Source organism: Nannobrachium achirus (assembly GCF_963921795.1).
Source record: "Nannobrachium achirus genome assembly, chromosome: 19".
NCBI lineage: Eukaryota > Metazoa > Chordata > Actinopteri > Myctophiformes > Myctophidae > Nannobrachium > Nannobrachium achirus.
In genome coordinates this window covers 23340605-23359650 of record NC_137826.1, presented here as the reverse complement: position 1 = coordinate 23359650, position 19046 = coordinate 23340605, and the positions used below count along the sequence as shown (strand labels likewise).

Here is a 19046-nt window from a genome sequence, read left to right as displayed (position 1 = left end):
GTCAACTGAAGACAGTGAATGGCTTTGAGAAGCCAGCCAGGTCTCTCCACTCGTACCATTGTAATGGCCAAGTCCTGAGCGTTCCCCTGGGATCAGCTGTCAATGCCAGGGCTGGAACTCAGCGTAGCACAGCCCGGAGCCAGGAGCCAACATGTCTGCCCCTATTCACCCAGAGCTCACTCTACACATCACCACTGTGTTTGTTCGCCTGGATTGATCTCGTTATGCCTGCCAAGGACTGTTTGCGACGGTTTGCGAGTGCTTGCTTAACCACTTTCAACCTGGCATCCACACAGCCCACCTTCAACATTCTTTGGAAAGCACTGCACTATAATACGAAGTACAATCATGCCACCATATTCACCATTAATGCCGAACTGATGGAATGCCAACCAGCATCCCTGGTGCATGAGGGCTGTGATGTACAAAAATCATCAATGGTAATTAAAATATATCATGCGATTTTAGTCGACTAAATCTACAGTTGATTTTGTCGACAACAAATTATTTTTGCTGGGCCTTGATGGCGTTGTAATGCCTGATTTTACATTTTGTTGCATGCTGTCCCTATCCCTCATGCTGAAAATACTCAAACTACAAGCTCATAACACGTCACAGCTATTTTCAGAGCTCAACATCCGGGCGCAAGTCTAGTTTTTATTTGTTGTCAATATATTTTGTCTTAGTTTTAGTCATCATAGCTTACTTTTATTTTTATTTAGTTTTTGTCAGTGAAAAGGTTAGTCAATGAATATTTTTCGTTATATTTTTAGCCTGTAGAATAGATCATAGCAGATTTACAGGTTCATTATGGTAGCCCCCACTTTGAAAACCCCTGTCCTAACAGTACACTTACCATCCCCCCAAGGAAAAGAAAAAGTGAGCTGATATTATATGACAGTTTCAGGCTTCATCAACAAGGGATGGCAGGAGGAATTTAAGATCAAATGAATGTCTAATCAAAAGTACAGGCTGGCATCTATCTTCCATTAATGTTGGTGCTTATTAATATTGACTCTACAGTCTGCACTATTGGACCAACGAGAAAGGATAGTGAATCTTCAACTCTGTTTCACCTCCAGATATTCGGTTTGTGAAGCTGCTGATTTGTATTTACATTATATATTATTTTATCGGAAGACAGAAAATATTTTCTCTCCTGGATTCCAATAACATGAGCAGAATGCGATCAATGAGACTGCTGCCTGCTAAACCCACGCCACATCGATTAATTAAGCAAAAATTCACAAGGCAAGGATATTTCAACAGAGAACACACTGTAAGTTTCTTACAAGTTATAATAATAATAATAATATCTTGAATTTATATAGCGCTTTTCTAAGCACCCAAAGATGCTTTTCATGGGGGCGTTACACAATGGTTCACTATTAGTATTTTCGGATTAACTGAGACACATTAGATGAGTTCAGTATTAGACCTACAGAATCCTATAATAAAAATAATGGGTGGGTGGGCCGGCGGACCGCCACCCTGTGACATAACCATTTATATGGAGTTCACTATGACTCAGATATAACCAAGGACTGACAATATAGAGATCTCTATAAATGGGCATGCCCATATGAGCATATACTGATGACATCAGGGATCTCCATATATGAGGTATATCAGTCGGATCAGCGGTGCAACGTACGGTAGGTGTGAGGGCTGCATAGCGGCCTGAGACCTACAGTATAGTCGTTGAAATGTTGTCAAGTTGTTTGCCTTCTTGTTGAGGGAACAAATGGATTCTACTGCACTTTTTCCAGATAAAGAAAGTTGTACTAATAAAGTGAAGCCTAAAGAAAAATTTGTGTGAGTGGTGGACAGCATACCTGTGCTGGAGCTGATGGTTTCCTTCCCAATGACATGCCCCAGTAAGTCATACTGGTTTAGTCTGGAGCCGTCTTCGGCCACAGCAACAGACCTCTCATCTCCCTGTGTCCACAGGTAAATCACCTCATTATTGGTGTAAGCATCTGAAAACAGTAGTGGAGAATTTGTGTGAATTTATTATTACTATTTCTTCTTTTTTACTTGTTAGTTAATTGCAAGATTAGCAGTTCCCAACCTTTACTGGACCAGGGCCCGGGTATCCGCGGATATCCGCGTTTCACAGGTAAAAAGGGGTGGAAAATGTACTTGTGTAAGTTTGCAGGTACGGGGACGGGCGGTACGGGATTAAACACGGGTGGGTAACATTTTATCGTGAAAATCAGAGAGCAATGTTTCCTCCCAAACAATGTCACTTCACAGTAGCGCACACAGTGAGAAGCAGGACACACACAACGATGGCACGCACATGAATGAACATCAACATGGATGAAATAAAATAACGATTAAAGATAAAATTAAAGATAACGAGCGGTGAATACGAAGTAGTGGACAACAATTTGTCAAGGGCAAAGTCACACGTTTGGAAGTTTGAGTTACTGTCTGTAGGCTATCTACTTAATGCGTGTACAGATGTGCCGTTTATTCAGGTTTTGCTGCTCTTTTCCTGAACATTTTCTGCAAATGCATTTTTTCCACAGGTTTCTTTCACTGTTTTGCCTTTTACATTTTTATGGAGAATGGAGCGTATTTTTGCAGAAACCTGCAAATGGCAAGAAACCAATCCATTCCCAAAAGCAGAATCCACCTTCATAGGCAGATTTAAACTTTGAAGTCAGAGAAGGTCACAAAAATAGCAAAAATAGCTGAAATCTACAAGCTCGATGTTCTGCAAATACACTGGAAATCTACTGTCTTGCCAATAGCAGGACGTGTGAAGTCTTTAAATGGCACATCTGTAATCACGAGAAGCGGGGCGGGCAACGGTAATTTTTTTTTGACAGGCGTAAATAATACAAATCTCAGTGTTTCGCCAATTAGTTGGGAGCCCACCTGCAATTTCCCCCCGGCCCGGACCCGAACCACAGGTTGGGAATCACTGGTAAAGACTGTACATTTCTTTGACTGGCAAGAGTTGTGATGGACTGGACATGACTGCACTTTTAAAATGTACAACAACACTTTACTGTGCTGATAACCTTTTAGAGGACTGCACCATGGAACTTTACCAAAAATATAGGAGTGTGTTGGTACTTTTTTAGATGGATTACGTTTTAGATGAATTGCTCGTTATATATATATACTTCTTCCTAAATGTCGTGTATGCTGTTTTTAGTTTTAGGACCTTTTATGTTTTTTAGGCTTGATGTTTTTATGTTGCACTGCAAGTGACTGAGGGGGAACGATATTTCATTTTCTTTATGTATGCATATACGGTATATGGAGGAAGTGACAAATAAAAGTGATTCTGATTCTGAAGAGTTTACTGCATTCAATGGGTCTCAGTTGGGTTCTCACGTACAGTGTATACGTACCAGACTGGGCTATTTTTACACTGTTCCACAAATGATCTACAGGTTACCTTGTGAAATCTCAAGAGACATGGAGGGACAAATTCACCATTAACTTTTACATTGCTTTCACTGTGTCTAAAAATATAGATGAAGGACTTTCATTGCAGCACAGTGGCACGTCATGTGATGCACATCAAATGCCACCCCTAAAAAGTGTCACACACACACTGCACCATAGCGATTCAATAGTGGTATGTGAGCACTTTAGTAATAGAGTCAACTTTACACCACTGTCCATGGTGCCTCTGTTTCACCATCATTCCCCATGGCCAGCAGCGGGGTTAAGCAGGGATGTGTGCTTGCTCTCGCAGCTGTTCTGTTACGTGTCAATACGTCTCACCCTCATCTTGGAGTGCGTATCAGATACCGGGTGGGTGGTATCTTTTTAACCTGCAACATTTGAAGGCCTGATCAAAGACATCTGAAGTGAGCATCTCAGAACTCCAGTATATGCTGATGACAGTTGTGCCCCAGCCCCCAGCCTCCTCCCCTGCTGACCTGTCTACTGATGCTTTTGTGGAAGCATCTTGTCACTGTCAGGCAGAAACCTTGTATCTCCAAGTTTCAAATGTATATGTTTTTTCGTAAAGTAAAACCCTGCTTCATCATCCAAGATTGTCGCACAAGACTAGCGAAAATAGCCATCTACAAGCACACAACTTGTAGATCGGCTACTTTCACTATTTTTAAAATGAAAAATACAAAAAGAACGGGTTTTGGGTTTCCACCCGACAACAACGAGCCTGGAGGTCAATGTTGGAAAGACAAAAATCCTGGCGCAATCCCATCCTGCGCCTCCCCTCCAGCCTTTTGACATATCCATCCATGGCAACTCGGTTGAACAGGTTTCCAGATTTTACTACCTCGGGTCTATGATCAACCCTCTCATCCCTCTTCAAAAAGATCCTGTTTTGTGAACTGGCTCGTGGCTCTAGGTTGCTAGACCCTGTTTTGTGAATTGGCTTGTGGCTCTAGGTTGCTAGGGGGACCCAAGAGACGTCTGAAAGACCAATTTAAACAGCTACTCAAAAAGACCAGGATCCCTGGACAACTGGGAGGCAGCTGGCAGCGGACCGCTCATCCTGGCGCGGCACAATTGACAATGGTGTTCAGAAACTTGAGGCCGATCGGGCACAAGCAGCGGAGGCGACGCGTCAACAAAGACACCAACGTCTTATGCTACGGCGTCCACCTCCAGACTACCTCCGACTCTTCTACTCACATCTTGGCTCCACAGTCACCAGCAGACACACAGATGGAGAGTTCAGCTAGCTCGAAAAGGAGAGCAAATGAATGGACGAGGAGAACGGATCCTCGTTTTCGAGGCTGCCATGATGATGGTGATGAATTAGCAATTAGATTAAATAGCTTAAACTCATGTGTGGACCCACACTACTTAAACTGCTAACCTGAATAGCTAATCTCCAGCTATCATTTTCCAGCAATATCTTCTTTTATTTTATTTTTTTTGCCAATGTATTTATGACGATGAAAAATGTGGGTCATAAAGTTCTGGAAAATATTATAACATTAGAATGCTGGAGAAGCAACTGAGGTATACTCTGTCAAGACAGAGAATACATTTTTTAACTGAATTGCATGTGTAAGTTGTATCACAGAACTTGTTGTACCTTTTCTAATAAATAATGGCGCAGCCCATGTCCCAGTCTGCAGCAGTATACTCCCCCCTTCCAAGTAACAGAATAAAATAATGTGTGACTGCAGGGCCAACGGTGCTGATACACAGTAGGCAGAGTGTGGCTTTCAATTCATTCATTTGATGTGGAAGCATGCGGCAAAGGATTGTTTCGGCAACTACTTAGCAACCATTTCATCAGTGACACACGACACCACTTGAGACTGACAGAAAGGAGACAATTGCTCGTTATGGAAATTATTATTCACAGCTGGATAAACAGCAGCTGAAGGTAATAATATACATTTAGGTGTGCCGGCACTAAGTTAACTGTACAGGTGGTTGAACAACATGCCGGTATGAAAATATACCCAGCACCACAACTGATATTACCTTCAGCTGCTGCCACATGTTACCATCTGTCACAAAGTTCCATTCTTCTGTTTAGTTTGACAAGCTGTTTATATTTTAAACACACCAGGGGCAGGCACTAACAATGTCTCTGAATTGGTACAGAGAAAAACAAAATAAAGCATGGTGAAGGGTGTTGGAGATCGTTGGTTCTTCCAGGGTGTTTAAACATTAAACACAGTTTGCATTTTAGCGACACACGGCCACCAGGGGCAAATAGTTGTTGGTGAAGACGGTGGTTTAATGTTTAATCACCCCAGGAGCACCAATGGCCTCCAACACCTTTCACAATGCTTTATTTTGTTTTTCTCTGTACCAATTGAGAGCAGTGGCAGTGCCAGCGGAATCTTATCAGGGGGGGTGAAAAGTAAATTCCATCTGCTACCAGGAACAAGACTAACACACATGAGTTTATGTTGCAGGACTCAAGAATCTGCGATTATTAGTTTTTGTGCCATTTACGGTACAACGTTGTATACACTATTGTGCGGCGCACATTTGGCAAAAATAGCAGATCTTCTAGCATCGCATTGTGATACGTTGTGAAACTGTGGGGCAGCCATTACTGGTGAAGATATTTAGCAAAAAACAGGAGGAGCCCTCGGATAGATCCCTGGGGGACTATAGTCAACCAAGTGTATGGAGTATAAGGGGTTAAAATGTGGTGCGGTTAAGCCATACCTGCATATATTATGTGAAGATGTCACGATTCGGGGCTACGCATTGCCAAACAAGGACAAGCAATTTGTATCTATCCAGAAAAAAGTAGAAAAAAGGCTGAAGGATCCAACACCTTCAATTTACTTCAACATCTTTGTGATCACTATGCAGATTTACACACCCAAGTGAAATGAATATACAACAGTTTAATTTAGCTACAACACTGTGGTTTACCTGAGGACACTTCCTATTCCACACGGCTGTCTGTCTGTCTGTGTGTGTGCGTGTTCATGTGCGTGTGTGTGTGTGTGTGTGTGTGTGTGTGTGTGTGTGTGTGTGTGTGTGTGTGTGTGCGTGCGTGTGCGTGTGCGTGTGTGCGTGTGTTAAAGGTATTCACCGTTCCACCTAAATAAAAAATACACAAGCCCCTTAAGGGTTTGGGCATGTATTTCATTATCCAATCCAAATCCAATCCAACTTTATTTATGAGTACAATTGAAAACAACAGAGTGCAAAGTGCTTACAGAAAATGTTGAAGAGACACGAATACGAGTACAAGAAACACAATGAACCAGAGAGAATCATGTGTCAGAAATAAAAACACAAATAAGCATAAAATAGGAACTCAAGCAACACAAATAAAACTCTTACAAGTATAAGTAAAAATTAGGGTCAATTGGGTCTGGGTCTGGGTGGGTTCAATTATATTACTATCAAAACCTCCACCGGCTGTCCGTCAGTCAGTCAGTCTGTCTGTCTGTCACGTCACGTCACGTCACGTCACGTCACGTCACGTCACATCACGTCACGTCACATCACATCACGCCACGTCACACTTTTGCCCTACTCATATCTCTGCCACTGTTGCCAAGGGGCCTTTGCTTGTAGATCTGCTTTTTTTTTTTACATTTTGTACTTATATTTGTGGTACTTTAAGAACATTTTGAATTCCGGACTTTTACTTGTAACAAAGTATTTCTATAATGCAGTATCGATCCTTTTACTTGAGTAAAAATGTGAATACTGTTTCCACCACTGGTAATACCCAAGTGGATTAGAAAAAATCAAACCTCCGTTCGAAGTGGAGCGGTGAATTTGAGCAGCTGTACCCTATGTGAGTGAGTGAGTGAGTGAGTGTAAAGTGTGCCTGGCCTGCACAAAACAGCGCCCCTCCTTTAACTAGTGTTTTGTGTGTGGCCACTCAAGGTATTGCCAGACTACGGACACGGCCAGCCAGCCACCCAGAGACATACCCACAGACATACCTGTTCATTGGGAGCGCTTTCACCGCTCCAAAAACCTACTCAGTGCTTATCAGGAGAGGACAAACCTAAAGGGCTGTTGAGCTGCGCATGCGCGTCAGGCTGCGCAGCTGAGCTGAGAGAGCTGATCAAAGGTGCATGACCACGGATTCCTTTCTCAGCCAGATGAAAACATGCAATTTGATTTCATTGTCTCTTACTGTGGGCTGCTATTAGCTGCAATAGATTACATTATGGAGTAGCCTATCGCGAGCATCTACTGGTAGAACGGCATTCTAATTATTAGGTTTGCGTGTGTGTGTGTGTTAGTGTGTGTGTGTGTGTGTGTGTGTGTGTGTGTGTGTGTGTGTGTGTGTGTGTGTGTGTGCATGCGTGAGCGCGCCTGCGGGCGTGTGATAGAGAGCTTGAGCAAGAGCTTAAGAGAGAGAAAGAGAGAGAGAGCGCTTGAGAGATAGAGAGCTTGAGAGAGAGCTTGAGAGATAGAGAGCTTGAGAGAGAGCTTGAGCGAGAGAGAGCTTAAGAGATAGAGAAATAGATTGAAAACAAATAAAAAGCTGATGGATGACAATGGATGATAACACAAGAGATATACTGTAACCTTCATTAATCATCAATAAAGGTAATCTTGATCTTGTAGTGATAATAAAATAAGAAATAACTAGAAAGAAGCAATTCTGGGAAATTGTGAGTGTGGTTGCCGTTTTTGCATCTTCCCATTCAAATCAATGGGGTTACTTCATAGAGTAAAGGTGGTTGCACACTGCTGCGTTTTTCGTTGCGAAATGCGTTTTTCAGGACAAGGAGAGAGAGGGAGATAGAGAGAGCAAGGGACTGAGTGGTGCGCGAAACGGGCGGCAGTGTGCAAACGTGACTGACACAACGTGAGGTTGATTTTTTTATTTGCGTGCTCCGAAATTCACTCCGATATTCGGCCCGAAAAACGCAGCAGTGTGCAACCAGCTTAACTTTTAGCCAATGAGGAGGCTGCATAAACTTTATAGAGTAACTTTTAGCCAATGAGGAAGCAGCATAAAGGTGATGTCACCGAGAATACTGCTTCCTCATTGGCTAAAAGTTACTCTATAAATGATTCTATTCTACACACTAACTAGAAATAACGTTTTCGCCCCTGTCCGTGTGTCTATGTGTAGCTAATCATGCTGCAAGTAGCAGCCAAGGAAGACACTCCACCGCAATTCTTCCTCACTCACACATGGTGGTGGCGCTATAGAGTACCGAAATCTCACGCCCAGTGGGTCATGAAGATTTGTTCGCATAGACTGTGAAAAGGTATTAATTTATCCAAAGTAAGAAAATAAAACACCATCTACATAATGACTAAAATTCTCAGGCTTAGAAATGAACAGCCACTGTCCATAGTCAGCTTCAGTTGCTTCCTCAAACAAACTAAATAATGACACACACACCATCATGAAATTGAAGGAATCGCAGGAATGTTTGATGGAGAGGGACATACTTCAGTGGGGACAGTGAATCACGTCACGGAAAAGAACCCGAATTACCCCAGTTTTTTCTGACCAATATGGGTCAATCCATACTGTACATCACTGCCCAGTGGGATATCAGTCTGATTTCTATGACCTTATGCCTGGATTATAGGTCTTCACAGGTCTACCTGAAACCAAAAGATTGATCGATTGATTGATGGTTTTATAGTGTTCACTCTGGTCCGGGTCAGATCGAATTCCTGTCGAATTACCTCAGGCAATTCTATCAATATGTGCTATGCCCCAGTGGATCCGAGAAGACCAGTGCTCAGCTCTCATCAGGAAATAAAAGTGCTCTGTGATGATCAGGCTGACCTAAGTTCTGACTTCTGCAGTGCAATAAGAGGGGGGAAAAGTTGAGCTGTGCATGCATGCGAGGCTGCCAGTGTTCAGCCAGAGTTCAGTCAATTTCAGTGACTTGGGAGAGCATATTAAACTATTCCTCCAATGGGTCTGAGGTGCGTGCCCCGTGCGCAATCATAGATCCCTTCTTCATCAAGGTGACAACATGCAACTTAATGCAAGTGTCTCTCATTGTAGGCTGTACTGGTAGAAAGTGATTAACAATTGTAGGCTAATTAATAGGTTTGTCAGGTCCATATAATATAACAGTCTGGAATCTGGATTAGTTCTGTAATATTTCAGAACAAATCGGATTTCATAATTGATTTCACAGCTCCAATTGAAACAAAACAACAACATCTGAATCAACCAGGTCTCTGTACAAATTTCACATCAGTTCTTTTAGGGTTCGGTCCATCAATAAAAAGAAACAGCGTCCGAAGCGGTCAGGTCTTCAAACTAATTTAACAGGTCCATTACGGTTGTTCAGGTCTGTCATTTTGGATCCGTGAAGAGCTCTAGCCATCAGTTTCAGTGGTACAGCATCATGAACTGTACTTGCCGTCTCTTTAATATTGGAGTCTATGAGGGTCATCATCTGTCTGTCTCTCTGTATGTCTGGCGCTAATCTCTCTCAGCACCACATTTCTTGTACACACTACCAGCAGGCCCAGAAGTACCTCCACTCCTCATGTAGGCGATTCAGAATTCTTGTAAATTAAGAAAACTAGCCCTTACCCGTTCAAAGATATGAGCTCCAAAATGATGTGCAGTGTGTGGGTTATGGGATGTGCACTGTGCACACAGTATATGAGGGATGGAAAGTAACTTTAACTGGTGCTTGCATGATGTAGGAGCATCAATGTAAGAAACCCGTTTCGTTTAATGGCTACAGAGATACTGTCCCCCCCCCCCCCCCCCTCACCCCCACCCCCCCCACCCCGCCCGCCCACCCGCCTGCACACACACCCGCCTGCCTGCACACACACACACACACACACACACACACACACACACACACACAGAGCTGGTTAAACATTTTGCCTCAAGCTAGATGCAGAATAGATGTGCCTCATGCTAGATGCAGAATAGATAGTAGATACACCATAAAAATGCTAATATACAGCATACGATTTGTGAAAGTGACAAACGGGCTTCACAGTTATGTCAGGTGTGTTCATATGCTTATGGTGATGCGATTTCAGATCAATTGCTCCAGCCACTGAGGAGAAACGCTGTGACAGACAGACACTCACTCACTCACTCAGACATTCGCAAAATTATAGTATAGATAGGGTTTTTATTATTATGTTGAAAAACCTTCTCATTATAAACCTCATTTTAGGATTAGTTAAAAATGTGTCTTAAACCTCGTAATAAACCTAGTTTATTAAAGGTAATGGTGCAGTATGTCAAAGTCACAGGAGAGACACATGAAGTCTGAGATCCACATTGGAGCTACCCCGTTCCCCTGTGGATCCACAGATCCACATGATTAGATTTATTTTTATTTCAATCATCCGCGTTTTTACTTACAGCTTCCAAACTTCAGAGGACAGGCGTGTGCATCCATTGGAAAATCCTCCAGGTGCATGGGGCACTCGGCGTGAATTGTCAGCCTGGGAAGAGACGTGGGAGAACAAGAAAGAGATGGTGAAACAGACAAGAGAGAGATTGACAACACTTCAACGCTCCATTGGATAGACCTCAATATACAATCTATTATACATGTTATTTGTTCTTATGTGACATAAATACACCATGGCAAATGTCAAATAGGAACACATGAACAGACAAAAATCATGGTCAGACATGTTAAGAATTGGTGCTGTATTGATACAAAACAGACATTAACTGATAACGATTGTTTTAATATTTATTATTATAAGTTGTAAGCTACCCAGCAAGTAATTATTTACCTGCAACAATGAACACAGCACATTACAGCATTACTAACTCAATGGGTGCGCTCAATGTTTTGCGCATATCTCCACCAGGCCAGGTGGAACTCCATATTTGGACAAGATTGACGTTATCAACAACACACATATCTCGGGCATGCCAAGTGCGAGAAGGCCAAGTAAAAGTACTGTAGTAGTAGTATATCTAAATCTTCATTGGTTTCTGGTACATAAAGCCTTATCTCTTTCTACAGTATGTGCGATGCACTGCAATGCAGTGTGATGCGAGAGTGCGGTCTAGTCTAGCGAACACCAACTCGGGACTCCTGGATCTCTGCCCTCCACACTCTCCTATCTAACATCAGGGTCTTATGCTCTACAGTGTTGTTAGCGAAACTGTCGCGCCGCAATGCATCAACGTAGGAGGTGCGCTTCTTGCCTTTCCTGACTTTGCCCTTTGGTAAAAATCGTAGTCAAAGTCCCACAGGAAAACAGAAAATGACGTCATCGCAACATGAGATCCCAATCCGTTTCCTGTTAATTCTTTTCACGGAAATGCCTGTAACCTGGCTCCTGTGTTTACATTGCCAAGATGACCTCTTTACCAATGATCGATCGTATTGGGGATAAATATTCTGTGACTACTTGAAAAAGTATGAAAAACAGAAAATCGGTGGCAGTGGTTGTATTATGTACAGTACCGGTATGTATTTACTAGGGCAGTGAATGAGTTAAGTAATAAAAACACATATGTGAAAAGAAAAATCGTGCAGGTATTTCTGTATAGCCTACTGGCAGCGTGCACACAAAGGCATTGATTGGTCCAGCGGTTTATAGCGGAGTTTAGCTCTGGATAGACACGCACACAGACAGACATTCCCTCTCATAGATGGCTCGCCTCTTGCAGGGCCTCGTCCTGACAAATGCCATCGGTAGAAACATTTTCGACCGATTCATACCGCCAGAACATGAGGACAGAAAGGGCACCATCCAATAGTGAGCATATAAGGAGAGTGAAGTTGAAAAAAGGGCAATGTGTTCCTCTAAGACATGTTAGGAACTTTAAATGGCACTTTAAATACGGTGGCCTGGCTAGGACGGTTTGGTCTTGATATTGTACCTCTTCTTGCTTCTGGAGTGTGGAACAGATGCATTGCCAACCCAGATGGCTGTGGATAATGTGAAGATAGATTCAATAATGGATATAGTAGAGAAGCAAACTTCATTTCCCGTTAACGATGGTACCCGAGGAATGTGAATGAAATGCGAAGATGTAAGAATGTTGAGTGCAGGTAATGCAGATTTCTATTAGCTGCTTTCAATGAGCTCTCGAGTCAGGTACACTACAGGATTCATGAGATGACTTATTGCTGGTCTCAAAAATGTTGACCTGACCCTTTCACATACAACATGAACCGACCAACAAGGCAGCTTCAAAACAGCTTTTGCCTCCTGTGTGAAAGCGGCTTATCATGTTTGGCTTTATGCTGTGTCAGAAATAGCTTTTTAAAATGCCCTTGATAGCAACTTCCCTTGCCACACGCTATCTTTCGTTGCAAATGGAAAACCGACAGGACTTGTAATAATCCATTGAAATTCAAATGTTATTCTTAGCCCTGGGAGAACTGCTGCCAAATAAAACTCATGGGAGCCCAGACCCCGGGCCAGGAAAAGAATGCAATTCTATCACCTTTTTGTTAGAAATTGCAGGCAAATGAATTTGGCAAGAACAATCTTATATATATAATGCATCCCCCTGGCCAGCCGGGGCGCCTTAAGGAGGGGAAAGGAACTGGTTGGAATAAGGTGTTCCTTCCACACGCTACGTCCAAACCGGGGAAATCCCCACTGTCAGGTGAAAAGAAGCAATTTGGACTACTCATGCATAGAAGGAAGCATGAGGTCAGTCAGTTGTCTCCCCAGGCGCGGCAGGGGGAGAGCAGAGCCCAGGATTACATAGGCAATTGGCACTGGGTGAAAATGGGTTACAAAATCATGGGATAAAAATTATATATATATATATATATATAAAAGACCAATCTTATAAATCATCATAATCAATATCATTCTGAAGCTCATCTAATGAAAGAGGGATCACTGGTTACATCGATAGATTCAATTAATCAGACCAATTCAATTTAGAAACATGTTGAAACTAGACAAAAAAAGAAAGGTTTTTCCTTTCTTTTTTTTGTCTAGTTTCAACATGTTTCTAAAAAAGTGATAACAGTTACTGTATTTATATTGAACATTTGAAAAAAAAAGTTGGTAGTAGTACATTTCATATTTTGTTTCAGTCTTAAAGTAATTGTAAGAGCCATTTGAGCCAAATGTATTTCTTTATGCATAAGTGACGGACTGTCTGACAAGTGTAAGAATAAAACTACGTTTTGTTGCAACTCTGGACACATTTTTTGGACATCCGTTTTTTTTATCACACCACACGTCGAGACTTCTAGTTTTTAGAACCAGTAGTGTCAAAAGTTTCGGACATTGACACTACAGCAATGATGTAGGCCTACTATACATAATGGAGCTCTGTGACTGTGTATCAGTAATACAAAGGTTTACCGCGCATCTAGGTATTATGATTATACTTGAAGGAAGAGAAAAAAGTGTACAAAAAGTGTTAAAATTTCAACATTTGTTTTTATGTTTTTAAGTACTGTATGCCCGTCATGTGGGAGGGAATGATATTATGATGTCATTATATCAGTGTATTTCAATTGGGCCTTCTGACTCAGAGGCTTTCAACTTTCAGGAAGTAACCAAAATACACAGGAAAGACATTTACATTTTATAACCACACCTGTGGGTCTATTAGAGTAATGTTAACTCCATAGACACATACAAAACAGCAAGAGTACAAAACTATGGCACCACCTCTTTAATAAATTAGCTGGGGACCCTGTGTAGGAGGAAGCCTACTGTACGTGCGCACAGGGTGAACATTCAAACAGAGAGGCCCCCCGACGGATTTGAACCCGGGACCATCTTCCTGTGAGGCAAAACCAGGCTAGGTGTCCAAACCACTTAGCCAACGTGCCATAATAATATAAATACATAAATAATACAGTAAAATAATCCTCTGGGTAAATTTAACTCTGAGGAGTATAAATTGAACCAAATGAAACCTTTGCACAAAGGATTTCGTTGTATAGCTTCCACTGTGTATAATTATTTAAAGTATTGCGTGCGCATAGTGGCATTCCTTTGATCCACTACTGTATTATTATTCCACTTCCACTGACTGTTGGTGAAGCATGATGAGCAGCTGGCTCCTTGCCAGTGGTAGAGAGTAACTAAGTGCATTTACAAAAGTACCGTCCGTGAGTACAATTTTGAAGTACTTTCACTTTACTTGAGTGTTTCCATTTTTCAATAGTGTATACTTCATTTCAGAGGTATATATTGTGTACTTGACTACCATTATTTGACAGCTTTAGTTACTAGTTACTTCACTTGGCAGATTTAGATTATTATTATTATTACAAAACATACATAATCCACTTAAGCGCTATTTAAAGGCTAATTGAAAGGCTAATTGAAAAATTGCTGATCTACAAGCTCAGCATGCTTGTAGATCTGTCTGACATTTATTTATTATTATCTTTCAAAAAAAAATGAGTGTACTTTTACTTTGGTATTGTAAGTATATTTTGATGCAAATACTTTTGTACTTCTACTCTGGTCAAATATTGAATACAGTGCATTTAGTGCAGAGTATTTCAACATTGTGGTACTGACAACTTTACTTAACCCATTTAGGCCTAGAATTATTGAATGCTTTAGCTTTTGAAAAATAGCAGATATACAAGCTCACAGCGCGGCATCGAGTGCCGCGCTGCGAGCTTGTAGATCTGCTATTTTTGAAAAGGTCGTGAAAATGTGTGCAAATCTTTGAATATAGCCTATGAATTTTTAAAGCAAACGTTTGTAACTCAAATTTTGCTTCTGGGGGGGGGGGGGGGGGGGTCCCTGGAACTAGATATTTTTAGATGGGGGTCCGTGGCCAAATACATATCAGTTTGGGGGTCCTTCACATGAAAAGGTTTGAGAACCACTGACATAGTAGTCTCTCAAGAACAGACTAACTGAGCTCCATTTCATTTGCTGACATAGAAACATAGGTTTTTCAAAAAAATCTTAGAAGGATTCAAAAGACACTTATAGAATCGGGTCAAAATTCTAATTTTCAAGATTTTTCAAAAATAGCAGATCTACAAGCTCGCAGCGTGGCACTCGGTGCCACGCTGTGAGCTTGTATATCTGCTATTTTTCAATAGTTAAAGCATAAAATAATGATACACAATAAGGTATACCCGTTCTAAATGGGTAAAATAAAATAAAATCGGAGTACCACATACAGCCGGCTCCTTGCCAGGTGTCTCTCTGTCAGTCAGACAGACACGTTGCAGGCAGCTCTCTGGTTCAATTCCACAATTCATTATTAAAGTCAGATCAAACAGTGAGCTCACAAAGTCATTCTTTATTTGAGTGTGCACGGTCCATCCCCCTCTGTGTTCTTCTCACTTAGACCAACAGCAGTAGAGCCGCAAGTGGGGAGAGACGGCACACAGCGATGCTCAAACCGTGGGTGAGATGGTGAGATGTTCTGACAGACTCCTGAGGACTGGTCCAACGCCATTTATAGTGGGTGGGCTTGACACAATAAAACTGGTGTTTTTTCGTTTGTTTGGTGGGGGTTCAAAGGAAAGTGGGTGTTATTTCAGTTATTTATTTATTTCGATATCGTCACTGTCAGGCAGAATCCTTGTATCTCTGAGTTTCACATGTGTATGTTTTGTTTTCTCGTAAAGTAAAGCCCTGCTTCGTCATACAAGACTGTCGCACGAAACTAGTGAAAATAGCAGATCTACAAGCACACAACGCCTCGCAGTGTGAGGTGTTGTGTGCTTGTAGATCATCTATTTTCACTAGCTTAAATCATTTCTAAAATGATAAATACAAAACGAATAGGTGTTGGACATACAAGGTTTCCACCCGACAATAAGGATATATTGAGACACTGGATAGCAACACTGCAGAAATGAGGAATTAAAGGCAAAATTGAGTCCCAAAATTGGGACTGATTCCTGTAGTGGAAGAAGTACTCAATTTCTTTTGTTTTCTTAAGTAAAAGTAGCAATACCGCAATGTAGAAATACTCTGTTAGAAGTAAACGCATCAAAATGTTCCCTTGAGTGGAAGCACAAAAGTACAGGCATCAAAATAGTGAGTGGCATCCTTTTTTTTCCTTTTCTTTTTTTGAGTGTACTGCCTTTGTTTCTGTTTTCAAACTGCTAATAAAGTATTCCATCAAAAATGCATTTCATGGACAGCATCAAAAACAGACGGCATCAAACATAATGAAGTCATTTAAAAGTCATGGCGGAGTGATCAAACCAAATATGAAGTAAATACAATTCTGGACCAATGACTATATAGCATGGAAAGGTCTGGTCTTTATTACAAGGGCTCTGTTGTTTTTCTCTTGCTACTGCAACACCAAGACCTAAAGTAAAATGACCCTCAATAATTAACAATTTTGTCCCATCCTTTGTTTTTATCTTCTTTGTTTGTTTGTTATTAACAATAACGATGATGATGTAAGCCAGGGTTCCCCCAATAGGCGGCCTGTGTCTGGCCCAAACCAACCCCAGTAATAATGGTGGTATAAGAGCAGCAACAACACTAGTATATCGTCATCTTTTGTCGGGTGGAAATCTCGTATCTCCAAATTTGTACGTTCTTTCGCAAATCATACAAGGCCGTCGCACAAAAGTAGTGAAAACAGCAGATCTACAAGCACACAACGCCTAAAATGATAAATTCAAATGAATGGTTTTGGACATGCAAGATTTTCACCCGACAACGACGAAAACTGTCGCTGGAGTAGTGGGAACGCCACCGTCGCCCCCTGCAATGTTGTGGCCCGCTGCTTGGTACCCTAGACATAATTTGGCCCTTGGGGAAAACTAATTGGGGAACCCTGATGTAAGCCATCCAAATTGATGAACGATAACGTTCTGTAAACATGTTGAATGTGACACCCTGTCAATTAGGATGGATTTGGATCGGCCGTCCGTGTTACAATTGTTCATCAAATTGCTCTGAAACTGATCCCAACAACATCGTTCACCAATCACCACTGTCCGGTACAGTTGTGGTCCAGTTCCAACGATTCTTTAAATGATATATTTATAGTTATCGTTAATACCTAACCTTCAGGGTTAAGCCTGATTTATACTGTACTTTGTTGCACGTACGACAGAGTATAAATTAAGCAGTCGTAAAATATTTGCTGACTAACAGCTCACCTCATTGTGTAGAGAAGAGTGCCATTGTCAACCAGACGTAGCAGCTTGTTAGGTGTGGTCATGTTGTGAGCCACTGATTTCTTCCCGTTGTGAAAGAAGGTGTCGGGGGTCCAGATTTTACTGGCAAGGAGGTTGTTAAGAGGAAGGACTTGCATGGGGCCGTCAAATTTGAGCCTTTCGTCCCTCCAACTTTGACGGAAGAAGACATCAATGGTATATTCCTGGGGGAAAGAAAGAAATTATGAGTCTGTTGCTGAGGTTCCTATTTAACTGGAGCTCAGTTAGTCTGTTCTTGAGAGACTACTATGTCAGTGGTTCTCAAACCTTTTCATGTGAAGGACCTCCAAAATGATATTTATTTGGCCACGGACACCCATCTCAAAATATTTCGTTCCAGGGACCACCCAGAAGCAAAATTTGATTTACAAACGTTTGCTTTGAAAATACATATACTCAAAGATTTGCACACATTTTCACAACTTTTTCCAAAAAATAGCAGATCTACAAGCTCGCAGTTACTGTGAGCTTGTATATCTGCTATTTTTCACTGCTTAAAGCATTCAATAATTCTAGGCCTAAATAAAAGTGTTTACAAGGAATACATTACGCAACCGAATCACAGTCAAATTAAATTGTGAACACTATTATGCCATTTCACAAAGGGAACGTTAACAAAACCATTCAGATTACAGAAAATCAGTCCCATTGTATAACACACACAATGGGATTTTCTTTTTTGTTAGATCTCGCCGTCACCTAGCAAAGCAGGCCAGCACATAATCTTGGGAGAAATCAAAGAACCAAACACATCACCAGAAATGTGTGTTACTCAATCTATGACATGGAAAATTGCATTAGTGTTCATAATTTGGGGCATCCGACCGTAGCTGAATGGGTAGGGAGGGCATCTGGGATTTATAAGGTCGCTGGTTTGACCCTTGGCTCACCCAGTGTGTGAAAAGTGTACAGTACATGAGCACCACACTTAACCCCTAGCTACACCCCAGCTGCTGCAGTAACCAGTGGTGTAAACTAACTAAGCACATTTACTTAAAGGGGCACTCCACCACTTTTCAACCTATGTTCATATAATTGGTCCTCACTCAAAAATAGCTTTTTTCTTTTTTTTTTCTCTCAGAGGAGGGCTGTGGGCAGGTCAGAAACCCATCGTCTTGTGACATCATCGATTGCCAATCCAGCTTATAGAAACTGCAGGCTTTCTATTCCTGAAAAGTTGCAATTTTAAAGTGGAAGCCATTGTTCTCGCGATAATAAAAATCAAAATATTCTTTTCAAAAATATTGATTAAATATTTTTTGGGGAAAATGATGATGTCACAAGACGATGGATTCTGAACTTCCCACAGCTCTCCTAGGAGACTTGGACTGAGTAGAAAAAAATGGTGATATTTTATCATGAACATTAGTGAGGACCTATTATATGAAGACAGGTTGAAAAGTGGTGAACTACTCCTTTAAGTACAATTTTGAGGTATTTGTACTTTACTTTTGTATTTCCAATACCTACTCCGCTACATCTGGGATCCAAGTATTGTACTTTTACTCCACTACATTTTTTTTGAAAACTTTAGTTACTAGT

General features: G+C 41.4%; 1 protein-coding gene across 1 annotated transcript in view; it reads right to left on the bottom strand.

The window, feature by feature from the left end:
• Positions 1-19046, bottom strand: part of gabra3 (gamma-aminobutyric acid type A receptor subunit alpha3) — a gene marked incomplete at its 3' end in the record, with an annotated part of 69114 nt that overhangs the window by 34186 nt on the left and 15882 nt on the right. Inside the window, exons 2-4 of the mRNA XM_080748746.1 lie at positions 17448-17668; positions 10763-10845; positions 1836-1979 (exon numbers count right to left, since the gene is read on the bottom strand). Of these exons, the coding sequence (XP_080604872.1) occupies positions 1836-1979; positions 10763-10845; positions 17448-17668 (448 nt within the window). The remainder of the gene's footprint in view (positions 1-1835; positions 1980-10762; positions 10846-17447; positions 17669-19046) is intronic.